General features: G+C 47.5%; 1 protein-coding gene across 2 annotated transcripts in view; it reads left to right on the plus strand.

The window, feature by feature from the left end:
* The window catches only part of LOC127580817 (uncharacterized), a 36,543-nt gene that overhangs the window by 14,263 nt on the left and 9,002 nt on the right, over positions 1-13,278 (plus strand). Inside the window, exons 2-4 of one of the 2 annotated variants that reach the window (XM_052034731.1) lie at positions 6,236-6,408; positions 6,682-6,750; positions 8,794-9,014. In XM_052034731.1, coding sequence (XP_051890691.1) covers positions 6,714-6,750; positions 8,794-9,014 — 258 coding nt within the window. In that variant the 5' untranslated portion in view covers positions 6,236-6,408; positions 6,682-6,713. The remainder of the gene's footprint in view (positions 1-6,235; positions 6,409-6,681; positions 6,751-8,793; positions 9,015-13,278) is intronic. The other variant, XM_052034730.1, reaches the window with a different exon arrangement.

Raw genomic sequence — 13,278 nt, forward strand, 5'->3', positions numbered from 1 at the left:
AACATCACCAGTTCCTGAATCACTGCTCTTCCCTCTCAGTTTTCTTGTAACAAAAGTGATTAATTAGTCTGACACCCAAGGGGCAGTTTATGTCAGAAACAGTGCTGTTCAAGCCATACAGACACAATGAAGCTTTCACATTCCAATACACAATCATATGGATAAGATAGACCTGTGACCATAAGACATAGGAGCAGAATTAGGCCACTCGGCCCATCAAATCTGCTCCGCCATTCGATCATGACTGATTTATTTTTCCCTCTCAACCCCATTCTCCTGCCTTCTCCCTGTAACCTTTGACACCCTTACGAATCAAGAACCTATCAATCTCGCTTTAACTACACCCAATGACTTGGCCTCCACAGCAGCCTGTGGCAATGAATTCCACAGGTTCACCACCCTCTGGCTAAAGGAATTCCTCCTTATCTCTGTTCTAAAGGGACGTCCTTCTATTCTGAGGCTGTGCCCTCTGGTCCTAGACTCTCCCACCACTGGAAACATCCTCTCCACAGCCACCCTATCCAGGCCTTTCAATATTCGGTAGGTTTCAATGAGATCCCCCCTCATCATTCTAAACTCTGGTGAGTACAGGCCCAGAGCCATCAAACACTCCTCATACATTAACCCTTTCATTCCCAGATTCATTCTTGTAAACCTCCTCTGGACCCTCTCCAATGCCAGCACATCCTTCCTTAGATATGGGGCCCAAAGCTGCTCACAATACTCCAGAAGTGGTCTGACCAATTCCTTATAAAGCCTCAGCATTACATCCTTGCTTTTATATTCCAGTCCTCTGGAAATGAATGCTGACATTGCATTTGCCTTCCTTACTACTGACTCAACCTGCAAGTCAGGGAATCCTGCACGAGGGCTCCCAAGTCCCTTTGCATCTCCAGTTTCTGAATTCACTCCCCATTTAGAAAGGAAGGTTAGAGGCAGGAAGGTTGTTTCCACTGGTAGGTGGGACTAGAACCAGGGGACATAGCCTCAAGATTCGGGGGAGTAGATTTAGGACGGAGATGAGGAGAACCTGCTTTTCCCAGAGTAGTGAATCTGTGGAATTCTCTGCCCAGGGAAGCAGTAGAGGCTACCTCATTAAATATATTTAAGACACAGATTTTTGCACAGTGGCGGAATTAAGGGTTATGGGGAAAAGGCAGGTCGGTGGATCTGAGTCCATGGACAGATCAGCCGTGATCTTACTGAATGGGGGAGCAGGCTCGATGGGCCGGATGGCCTCCTGCTCCTGTTTCTTATGTTCTTACGTTCATCAGATTCCGATACATTCCTATAACAATCTTCAGAGAAGCAAAATTGGAGACCATTCAGCACATTCTGCCCTTCTGGTTCTTTTGTCAAACTCTCCGATAAATCCCTCTCTCCTGTTCTCCCCTTCTGCTCCAATATTCCCCTCCCTTCCAGTTCCTGCAGAATCTGCTTCAACTTCCTCCTCAGGCAAAAACATGTCGTTGTGTCCCAGAGAGAAACACTCAACCAGTCAAAAAGCATCGTGGGGACACGGGGTAGTGGTTCCCGTCAATTGTCTGTTGTCAGGTTTCTCAGCACCTCCTGCCCCGCCTGGTTCCCCTTCACTCGGTCTCACTGACACCACTGCTCCTCCTCAACACCCCTCGTGGTTTTCAACACTCCGTCACATCCTCACTTAACCTCCCCTGTTCTAAAACAGACAACACGGCTTCTCCTGTCCCTCCACAACCTCCTCACCTTGGGCCGTCCAAAGGATCTCTTCCGCACCCTGTCCAGGACCTCAGCGTTCTGAAGCAAAGTGGCCAGAACCGATCGCTGTCCTCCAGCCGGGACCCAGAGACTCCCAGTCAGGAGTCAGTGCTGCAGTTCTTTAAGGAGCTTAGAGTTCCTCCTTGAACCTTTGTCCCCCTGACAATCTCGGAGCACAGTTGAGCTCTGGCTCCAGTGTCTGTTTCAGGATCTGGTGTTGGGCATGTTTGTGACGTGTCCTGCCCAAGATGAGTGACCCTGCTCCTATTTCGTATATTCTTAAGTTCATCGGATTCCGGTACATTCCTGAAACTCTGTGCGGATGGTGTTGGAGGTATCTCCCTGTGGGTCGCCCAGGTTTCAGAACCATACAGGAGGGCTGGGATCTGTGAGTTTTGTGTTGGTCCTCAGCTCTCCAAGTGTCCATCCAGGACCTGTTCAGATGTGTGGAAGTTTCTGGTGTAAACATGACAGTATCACTACTGGGGAGGAAGAGGAGATTCACCGGGGACTGCAGAACTTTGGTTATGAGCAGAAACTGGGTTTATTTTCTTTGGAGCCAAAGAGCTTTAGCTGTGGTATGTGAAGGTTGAACAGGGTGCAGGCCCACTGCACTTGCCTAAGGTTGATAACACCTGTCGCGGACTGAAGGTGGAGCATGAGGAGGGAGGTGAAACAAAGCGTTTCCATCCAGCAGCGTGGGGATGTCTGTGTCCCACAGCCAGAGAGGGAGGTGGAGGCAGAACCCCTCAGACATTGGGACAGTACCTGAGCAGACACTGACTGTCGTACACAGACTGTGAGCTGGGAAGGGTGATCCGTCTGGGAACTCCTTCCCAACTGGCACAGACATGATGGGCCAAGTGGCCTCCCTTTGTGTCATAAATGTCAACGATTGTCTGATATAAACTTTGTTATCCTCTTATAAGTAATGTTATGTGATTTACTTTTATTACTAAAGCAAAGGTTTTTATTTTACCAAGCTGGTAATGTACAGTTTTCACCGAGTTATCGAGCTGTATGGCACAGAGACAGGAGCTTCGGCCCAACTCGTCCATGCTGACCAAGTTGCAGAACTGAGCGAGTTCTATTTACCTGTCTGAAAATATTGAAGGACACATTAAATTGAACACTGCAACCTGTTCCTCTGGCATCTCCATATCCCCTGTGGTTTCACTGGGTTCTGTGTGGTTTCTGAGAGGGTAGGTTCAGAAGCTGTTTTTGCTTAGGTTCCAATTCAAGGACTGCAGCTTCATTTGGGAATGTTTGCTTTATTGTGTCTGAGGTTCAGTACTGTACATGTTAAAGTGAACGGCAGCTGGAGTTGAAATACGTCACATGCTGGAGCAACCAGAGTGATAAGGTCGTAAAAACACCGGTGTACAACACGGCAACTCCTTTCTCAGCTTCCCAGCTCAACTAGGTTCTGCAGCTCTCATAACACACTGACTAAATTCTCTCCACAATTAACTCCCTCCATTTGAAAGGTTTGTGGTTTGTGAAAGATTTAATTTGGTTTGATTTAAAGTAAGTTTCTACCCCTGAAACAGTTATTAATCAGAGACAAGATCTCAACCTAATGGTTGATAAATCTAGACTTTGTGCAACCTGGGACTTGTGTGTGTGTGTGTGTGTGTGTGTGTGCGCGCGTGTGTGTGCATGTGTGTGCGCGCGTGTGTGTGCATGTGTGTGCGTGTGTGTGTGTGTGTGTGTGTGTTGAGGGGTGTGAGTTTGTGTGTGTTGGGGTGTGTGCGCCTGCGTGTGTGTGTGTGGGGGGGGGTCTGTGTGTGTGTGTGTGTGGGCGGGGTCTGTGTGTGTGTGTGCGTGTGTGCGCGCGCGCGCGTGTGTGTTAGGGGGTGTGTGCCTGTGTGTCACAGAGTTCTCGAGTTCTGCAGCAGACAAACAGGCCCTTTGGCCCAACCTGCCCTGTTAATCAAGGCACCATCCTGAGCCAGTCCCATTCCCCCGTTTGGCCCAGATCCCTCTGAACCTTTCCCATCCATGGACCGGTCCAGATGTCTGTTAAACGTTGTCATTGTACCAACTTCTCCCACCTCCTCCAACAGCTCTCTCCACGCACCCACCACCCTCTGTGTGGATAACTTGCCCCTCAGGTCTGCTTTAAATCTTTCCCCTCTAACCTTAAACCTGTGCCCTCTGGAATTAGACTCCCCTGCCCTGGGGAAAACACTGTGACCATTCACATTATCTACGGCTCAGATGTTATAAAGCAGCATAAGGTCACCTCTCAGCCTCCTTCGTTCCAGGGAGACAGTCCCGGCCTGTCCAGTCTCTCCCTGGACCTCAAGCCCCCAGTCCCGGTAACATTCTGGTGATTCTTTTCTTCATGCCCTCCCTGTAGTATGGTGACGAGAAATGAACACAATATTCCAGTGTGGTCGCACCAATGAATTGTACAGCTGTAACATGAGGTCCTGACTCCTGTACTCACTGCCCTGTCTGATGAAGGCCAGCATGCTACACACCTTCTTCAGCTCCCCCTCTTCCTGTGTTGCCACTTTCAGTGAACTACGTACTTGTAGAACAGGGAGACTTAGGGGTACAACATTTTCCAGGGCCCTATCATTTACTGTGTATGTACAATACAAGAGGGCACAGCTTTAAGGTAATGGGGGGAAGTTCAAGGGTGATGTCAGAGGGAGGTTTTTCACCCAGAGAGTGGTTGGGGCATGGAACGTACTGCCTGGGGTGGTGGTGGAGGCCGATACATTGGTCAAGTTCAAGAGCTTATTAGATAAGCATATGGAGGAATTTAAGATATGTGGGAGGAAGGGGTTAGATAGTCTTAGGAGTAGTTTGAAGGGCAGCACAACATGCTGGGCCGAAGGGCCTGTATTGTGCTGTATTGTTCTATGGTTCTATGGTATGTCCTGTCTCAGTCTGAACTACCAAAACACATCACCTCCCTCTTGTCTGAGTTAAATTCCAACTGCCATTCCTTGGCCTATTTTCCCAGTTGATCAAGGTCCTGTTGTAATCTTGGAAAACCTTCTTCACTGTCACTACACCACCGATTTTGGTGTCATCTGCAAATGTTCTAACCACGCCACCTACGTTCTCATCCAAATCGTTAACATAGATGACAAACAACAGTGGACCCAGCACCGATCCCTGCAGTGCACCGCTGGTCACAGGTCTCCGATCTGAAAATCAACTCCCCCCCCCCCCCCCCCCCCCACCACCCATCTCCTTCTCCCAAACCAACTCTGTATCCAATCGGCTGGCTCACCCTGGACCCCATGTGACCTCACCTTCCGGATCAGCCTCCATGCGGGACCTTGTCAAAAGCTTTACTTCCATTGCTTCCCACAACATCCTAGGGTCCATGTTCCCGGGTATCTATCCACCTTTATGCATGTCACCACTGCCAGCACCTCCTCTTCCATAATGTCGACTAGTTTCAAGACACCACTGTTCTCTTCCCTGAACTCTGAGTTTCCAAAACCTTCTCCATGGTAAATACAGCTGAATATTCATTTAACAGCTCACCCATTTCCTGTGGCTCCACACATATATGACCACACTGTATCCTTAAGGGCTCCTGTTCTCTCCATAAATACTTTGTTGATCTTACTTTAGCTTTTAGCATCTCCTCTGATTCCCCCTCACCTCATCTGACAGGGATACCTCATGTTCCCTTCTCCTCCTCTTCACTTCCTTCTTCTGTGTACCCGTGCATCCCTGTACTTCCGTGTACCCGTGCATCCCTGTACCTCCGTGTACCCGTGCATCCCTGTACTTCCGTGTACCCGTGCATCCCTGTACTTCTGTGTACCCGTGCATCCTTGTACTTCTGTGTACCCGTGCATCCCTGTCTGAGATATGTGTGTGTGTGTGTGTGTGTGTGTGTGTGTGTGTGTGTGTGTGTGTGTGTGTGAGTGCACGCGCGAATGTGTGTGTGGGTGAGTGTGTGTGTGTGTGTGGGCATGTTTCTGTATGTGTGTGTGAGTGTGTGTGTGTGTGTGCAAGTGTGTGCAAGTATGTGTGCGTGTGTGTGTGTGTGCGTGTGTGTGTGTGTGCATGTGTGGGTGTGTGTCTGGGTGCGTGTGTGGGTGAGTGTGTGTGTGGGTGAGTGTGTGTGGGTGAGTGTGTGTGTGTGAGTGTGTGTGTGTGGGCATGTTTCTGTATGTGTGTGTGCGAGTGTGTGTGTGGGCGAGTGTGTGCAAGTGTGTGTGTGTGTGTGTGCGTGTGTGGGTGAGCGTGTGTGGGTGTGTGTCTGGGTGCGTGTGTGGGTGAGTGTGTGTGTGTGTGTGGGTGGATGTGTGTCGGAGGGTGTGGGTGGGTGAGTGTGTGTTGTTTCCGTGATGTGCTGGGCTGTGTCCACAACTCTCTGCAGTTTCTTGCGGCCCTGGGCAGAGCAGTTGCTGTACCAAGCCGTGATACATCCAGATAGGATGCTTTCTATGGTGCATTGATAAAAGTTGGTGAGGGTCGAGGGGGACATGCCGAGTTTAGCCATGTGTCTTTTATTCCTCAGTCTCTCCAAAGCCAGAATGGAAACAGGGAACACTTTCTAGGAAATTAGGGACGGTGTAAGTGAAAAGTAACAACAAGGCAAAAATCTACAAAAGTTGCAAAACAGGGAATCCTGGAAGCACTCAGTAGGTCAGACAGCATCTGCGGAGAGAGAAGCACGGCTGCATTTATCAGGTTGGTGATACTTCATCAAAATCTTGTCAGTTTAAGCTTGGAATTGAATCTTTGCAGGGTGCTTTCCGATGGTTTCATTGTCCTCTTCATCAGGATTCCCTGCCCGTTGTGGCCGGTTTTTGCTCAGTTTGTTCCCAAGAACAGTTTAATTCCACCCCGAGTGTGAGGGAGGGAGAGGTCAGTCCAGGACTAGATCCAGTCTCACGTCGGGGCTGGGGCTGTAAATGCTGCCATTAGTTAAACCACTCCTTCATGTTTTTCTTTCAACTGCAGTCCAATGGAGCTGTCACTGTTCTGAAGAAAGCATGGATGCCACCAAAGCTTCAAACACCAATACCACAGGTGAGTTTAGGGCTGGCTGTCACCTTTATTATGTAATTGTTCATCTAATTAACATTATTTGTTCACACCTAGACTACAGCTCTGATTCTAGTTCCACGGTTCTAACCGCATGTCAATCATTGAAGGTGAAAGACTGCACTGTTTCCCTAGTTTCACTTCTCACTCCTGAACTGGGGTTAACAGTCAGTGCCTTGGGGTGATTAATGGACAGGTTCGAAAGTCAAGGTCGAGTTTACTGTCAGATGCACAAGTGTGTGACTGCACAGGTGCAATGAAAACCTCACCTGCAGCAGCATTACAGGCACAGAGCGTCAGCTGGATTCTGTCTATGGGATGGTTTGCCGTCAGGTCCTGATGGACAAGGCTATTGCTGTGGCTGTTGCAGGCAAGCTGAAAGACACAAATTTATAAATGTAACAACAATAATTACTTTAAAATCTGGAATTAAAAGCAAAAAAAATGCCAGAAATACTCAGTAGGTCAGGCAGCAGCTGTGGACGAGCAACAACAGTTAACATTCAGGCTGTGAATTGTAATAATCCTTACTTCTGGCTTCTACGTAAAGAACCTTTTTCAATGAGAGAAAATAATTTCTGTTTAAAGGTGAATTTCTGTATGAACTGGAGAGGTGGTCTGTCGTCAATCCTCTGGTCATTTCATCTCTCTACAATTGTTAAACATTCACTGAAAATACTAAGAGAATTTGCTGAAGATTTCTGACATAAGCTCTCAATACTTGGGGTGCCAGGACGATAAGTAACTTTTAAATAAATTATTGGCATACCCACTCAAGAAAGCCTGTTCACTTATTAATTATTCACCATAAAAAAACCTCCAGATAACCACCTTGTAAACTCTTGTACCAGCTTCCAGATGTTTGAAGCATCTGGCCAGCCTCTGAACATTACTCCACTGATACCAAAATAAAAACAGATTGTGAAACAGAAATCAGTTAACTCTCTGTTGAAGATGACTACCGGTTTTGTTGGTGTTTTTGATCTGTCTTGGAAGCTGGAACAATTGGTTCTTCATGAGGTTCAAAGGCAGACTGACTTGTGTTAATACATTAGTAGGTGAGCCCTCTCTCCCTCTCTTCCTTTCAAACGCAGATCTCACACACACACACACACTCTCTCTCTCCACACACACACTCTTCACACACACACACACACACACACACACACACACACACACACACACACACACACACACACACACACACACTCTCCGCACACACACCAACATACACCCACACACACACTCTCCACAGGCACACACCAACATACACCCACACCCACACTCTCCACACACACACCCACACACACATGCACCCCCACACACACACTCACAGACACACACACACACACAGCCCCACACACACATACACCCCGACACACACACACAGACACACACACATTCCCAGATTTCCATCAAACCCCCGCCCCCCCCCCCCCAAGATTCTACCCCTCACCCACACACTGGGTACAATTCACTGTGGCCACTTAACCCACTGACCTGCACGTCATTGAGAAGTGGGAGAAAACCTCCATTGTAGCTGAGTACTTTGGCGATGCCAGTCCTGATTGATGGGTCACAGTGTGGTATTCAGTAGGATGGGGGCTGACCCCAGACACAGTTGAGATAACCGTGTGAGGGTTCCCAATCCCTGCTGCTCTTCTCATGAACAGACGATGTGCATTGCTTCAGTTCACTAGCAGAGATGTGTAGTGAAAGTGCCAGGACCCCTCGTTCACCTACAGATCAAAGACTACGAGGACCTGGATGAAGTTATGGATAAAAGGTGTCAGTTTCTGCTTAATAAATTCAATGCATAACATCAAAACTCAACGTGAAGGTTCCCTGATATTCAGGTTGACTCAGTTGGAGTTATGACAAGGGCATTGCTACACGGATCATTCAGCCACGCATGCTGGGGAGGGTGAGTCAACAACTCCCAGACTGGAATTGTTCTGGAGACACAAGTGACTGCAGATGTTGGAATCTGGAATTGTTGCTTGAAGTTGTTGTGGTCTTGTTCCACAGGTGCATATCCAGAAGACACCAACTCAACATATAAACCCGACACTGCCATAAAAGAGACAAAGCCTTCTGTTCCAAACAATTTCCCTGAGGAATCCTCCACAGCCCCCAAAATAATTCAGAACGGTGATGGACGTATTGTCTCTGAGGGAACCCAAGCGAATTCAGATACCATACCAGCCACTGATTCATTCAACAGAGTTAAAGAAAAATACAAAATGCAGGTAAACCAATTGTTGGTAACGTTCTTCATTCTGTGAACAGAAGAACACAGGAAGGGCATCCAACCCAAGGAATCCCCTCTGAAATTCAGGGAGACCCTGGCTAATCTTTGATCTACTTTCATCTGCCACTGTTTTCCCAGATTGCAAATAACCTTGGTTATCAGGAATGTGTCAGTCTCCACTGAAATCTACCAATTGATCCAACATCAATCACTGATTGTGGCAGAGACTTCCCAATTTCAATCACCCTCTGTGTGATTCTGAACTTCACTCCAGAATTCTGCCTCAAATTTCTAAGCTCTACCCATGTTCTATGACTGACAGAAATTGGGTGTCTGGTACCAGGTGCCCTTGATAACTTGAGATTCTATGTTGTGTGGTAAAGGGGATCGCGGTAAGAGTTGAGCTCAGCAGATTAACATTGATACACTAGCACAGCACAAGCTCGGCCAGAAGTTGTTCAGCTGTGTGGTTTGAGGATCTATTTGCACATGAAGATCACTGTGTCACATCATGACTGAAGAGTAGAGCTGAGAGTGGGAATGATTAGAGGCAAGTGTACACAGCTTCTGAACAAAACCAGTTTTTAAAGTTTCTGAATGGATAAAATTGTTCTTTTTTTCTCAACAGAGTTCTAGATTAAATGTTTTTCCATAAACTTTGTGTTTCAATATATTTGCTTTAAAAACAGGAAATGTGCTTCCTCGCTCCCACAGACTGACAATAGATCAATGGAACATTTTCTTCCATTGCTCTCCTTCAAGATGTAAACTTATAACATCCTCTCTCAAGTGACCAAGAAGCAATTTCCTGCCGTTAATAATGTGTCCTTAGAGCAGATTTTGTAACATCTTCGTGTGATTCCTCGACCCACTGTTTATCCAAAAGTCTGTAAACACTTCCTCTTTTTGTAAGATGACAGGGCAGGTCCCAAAGCTAAAATAACTTCAGCAGCCACAACTTCACTAGGCAGTCCAGTGGCACAGTGAGTTCAGCCACTGTCTCACAGCACCGGAGACCCAGGTTCAATCCCTATGCTGGGTGCCGTCCGTGTGGAGTTTGCACGTTCTTCCTATGACTATGGGGGTTTCCCCTGGGTGCTCTGGTTTCATCGCAAGTTAATTGGTTATCATAAATTGTCCTTAGCTTGTAGGAGCTGGGGAAGTTGAAGAGAATGTAGGGAGAATAAAGAGTTGGGATTAGTGTTGGATCTGTGTAAATGTGTGGTTGATGGTCGGAATGGACTAGATGGGCTGAAGGGCCTGAAGGACCTCCCTTTGTTACTCTGAGCATCCAGGCGGTGAGGCTGAAGTGAAGCTGAAATGGAGGAAGTGGGGAGCTGCTCAGGGAGACACAGGAACGGATGGGCCCAGTGACACACTGACCACCTCTACCTCCCCACTCACCTCCCTGCCAGGACCACAGTTACACTAAGCAGATGTCCCAGCCAGTGAGCAAAGGCAGTACAAGCTCCACACCGTGCAGGGACTGTGCAAGGGGAAGGCCATCGACCCGGATATTTGGGGGAATTGTTGGGAATTACTGATATCTCTGCACACAACTTTGGAAATCCATGCACATCTGGAAGCCCTGAGCTAGTGATAGATCTTGGGACCTCTTGGATTATCTTGGGGAATCCTTACAAACATCCCGTGGCAGGGTGGCTTGCACATCCAAGTGAGGGTTGACTGAGCTTTTCGTAAATGAAAGGCAAAATACCGCAGCTGCAAGAAATCTGAACTAAAAACAAAATGCTGGAAACACTCAGCAGGTCAGGCAGCATCTGTGGAGAGAGAGAGACAGTTAATGTTTCAGGACAGTGACTTTTCATCACAACTGATCTGCTAAAATGTCCTCAAGCTGAAACATTAACCCCTGTCACAACAGATGCTGCTCGACCTGCTGAGAATTTGCATTTTCTGTTTTTATTTCAGGTGCTGTATTTAAATCTATGGGCTTGTTACTGATGAGCTTCTGAGTGGTTCTGAGGCATTTAAAGATGTTGAAGTTTTATGTATTGAAATTTTGAAACCTCTAATAACTTTTGATTCTGATACAGAGAGGTTCCAAGTTTTTGACAGCACTGACTGATGGTGGGAGACAACACCTCTATAACCTTCTGTGGGGGAGCCCCATCCCGCCCCCAACGCCCCCACCCTCTCTCCCAGCAACTCCCATTGCCATGGGGAGTGTGGTGAGTGGGACCAGCTCTGGGACACAGCTTCCTTCAGGAGGATGCACTGAGGTAGATCCAGACCTTATCCAACGGTTACTGGTGATGGTGCTGGTTCCCCGGGGGCTGCAGATTCTGGACTACGATCCCTGTGAACCTGCCCAAACATGTTTCCTGACCGGAATCCCAGCAGTCACTCCCGATTTCTACTCAGTCTGTTACTACTTTCCCCTTGCACTACCTCAATGTACTGATGTGGTGAAATGATCTGTATGGATGGCATGCAAAACGAAGTTTCTCACCATATCTCAGTACATGTGACAATAATAAACCAATACCATTAACAATATGAACAAGGGGTCTCTCCCTTCCCCCACCTACCTATCACCCCCTCACCTGGATCTACCAATCACCTGCCAGCTCTTGCTCCACCCCTCCACCCACCTCCCTATCCCGGCTCCCTCCTCCCCTCTTTCTTTCCAGTCCTGATGAAGGGTTTTGACCCAAAACGTCGACTGCCCATTTCCCTCCACAGATGCTGCCTGACCCGCTGACTTCCTCCAGCTGATGCTCCAGGTTCCAGCATCCGCTGTCCCTCTTGTGTCTCCCTTGACAACACCAATGTTTTCAGCCCTCAGGTGTGAGCCTCAGCCTCTAACCCCAACGGTGAATTCATCCTTGTGGTTGGCAGCAATAAACTCACAGTGGCCCTGCGTAAATTGCCCATTATCCTGCAGAATAAGCACCCAAAGACAATTACTCCTGACCCAGGCATGAAACCACTTGGCAAAGTCAGAGGTTTGTCCGTTCTTGTATATCTGTCAAAGAACCAGTCAGAGCAACAAGGATTCGTACTGTGTAAAAGTATTTCTGTGGGTTGAGATATTCCAGTCACACCCCGTTTGTTTCTCTTCTCATTATTTTCCCTCAAAGAGTTCGATTGAGCTCGTGGATTAAGTAGTGGTGAGTTATCATTCCTTGCACTTTTCCCAGAGGCACTTCAATATGTTTGGTCTGAAAGTGAAAGCTTTCTGATTTGCATTGACCCTCAGTGCCAAGAACTGCTCAACAATTCCACCAATGGTCCAGTCCCTGAGCAAGTGTTACCTGCACTTAAATGTGATCACACAAACTGATGGTGGACGTTGGACAAGGTATGAGGTAAAGTAGGAACTGACTCACCATCTTCACATCCATAACCAGCAACAGAACCTTCTGGAAGCAGTCAGCAGCTTGGGCAGCGTGCGTCGAGATAACGTTTCAGGTCAACGTTTCAGGTCAACCGCTAAAACCGGGAAAAAAACAAAAGTAGTTTTGTGTGGCAGAGGAAGCGGAGAGGGTGAACGAGGAGATGTCCGAGGTGTCGAGGCTCAGGGCACCTCACTGAGGGAGAGGAAATGTCCGAGGTGCCGAGGCTCAGGGAGCCTCACTGAGGGAGAGGAGATGTCGGAGGTGTCGAGGCTCTGGGATTTAAATCCTTCAGCTGCCAGACTGATTTTGAACTCACATCATCACATTGGTACTGAGTAGGTGCTGAGGTACCATGTATGTGCTGAGGTCCTGTGTATGTGCTGAGGTCCTGTGAAAGTACTGAGGTCCTGTGTAGGTGCTGAGGTCCTGTGTAGGTGCTGAGGTCTTGTGTAAGTACTGAGGTCCTGTGTAGGTGCTGAGGTCGTGTGTAAGTACTGAGGTCCTGTGTAATTGCTGACATAAGGTGTAATTGTGTGAATCTCGTACTTTCAATGTTACTACTTAATTAATTCTAAAATGCTGGAGAAGAGCCACGTCCTAAGCATTACGTAACTGATCCCATTTGTCATACTTGATCCCTGCATGAGTTTAATTTGGTATCAGCTGCAATCACTGTACATTAAACGATCTGCTTCTATGCCACAGAACTCTTGTGTCTAATCCCATATTTACACATGGCCTTCAGTAACTTGCCACTGATATCAGCTACTTGAAAGGAATGGTGTTCTGTATGTCTCTGTCTAATAACTTCACATTCTTGTTAACCTGTCTCTATCTTCCAAGTGCAGTATAAATGAAATTTAACCAATCAATTAGCTTCAGACAAGCACAATCAGGCAT

Source organism: Pristis pectinata, chromosome 20, assembly GCF_009764475.1.
Source record: "Pristis pectinata isolate sPriPec2 chromosome 20, sPriPec2.1.pri, whole genome shotgun sequence".
Classification (NCBI taxonomy): domain Eukaryota; kingdom Metazoa; phylum Chordata; class Chondrichthyes; order Rhinopristiformes; family Pristidae; genus Pristis; species Pristis pectinata.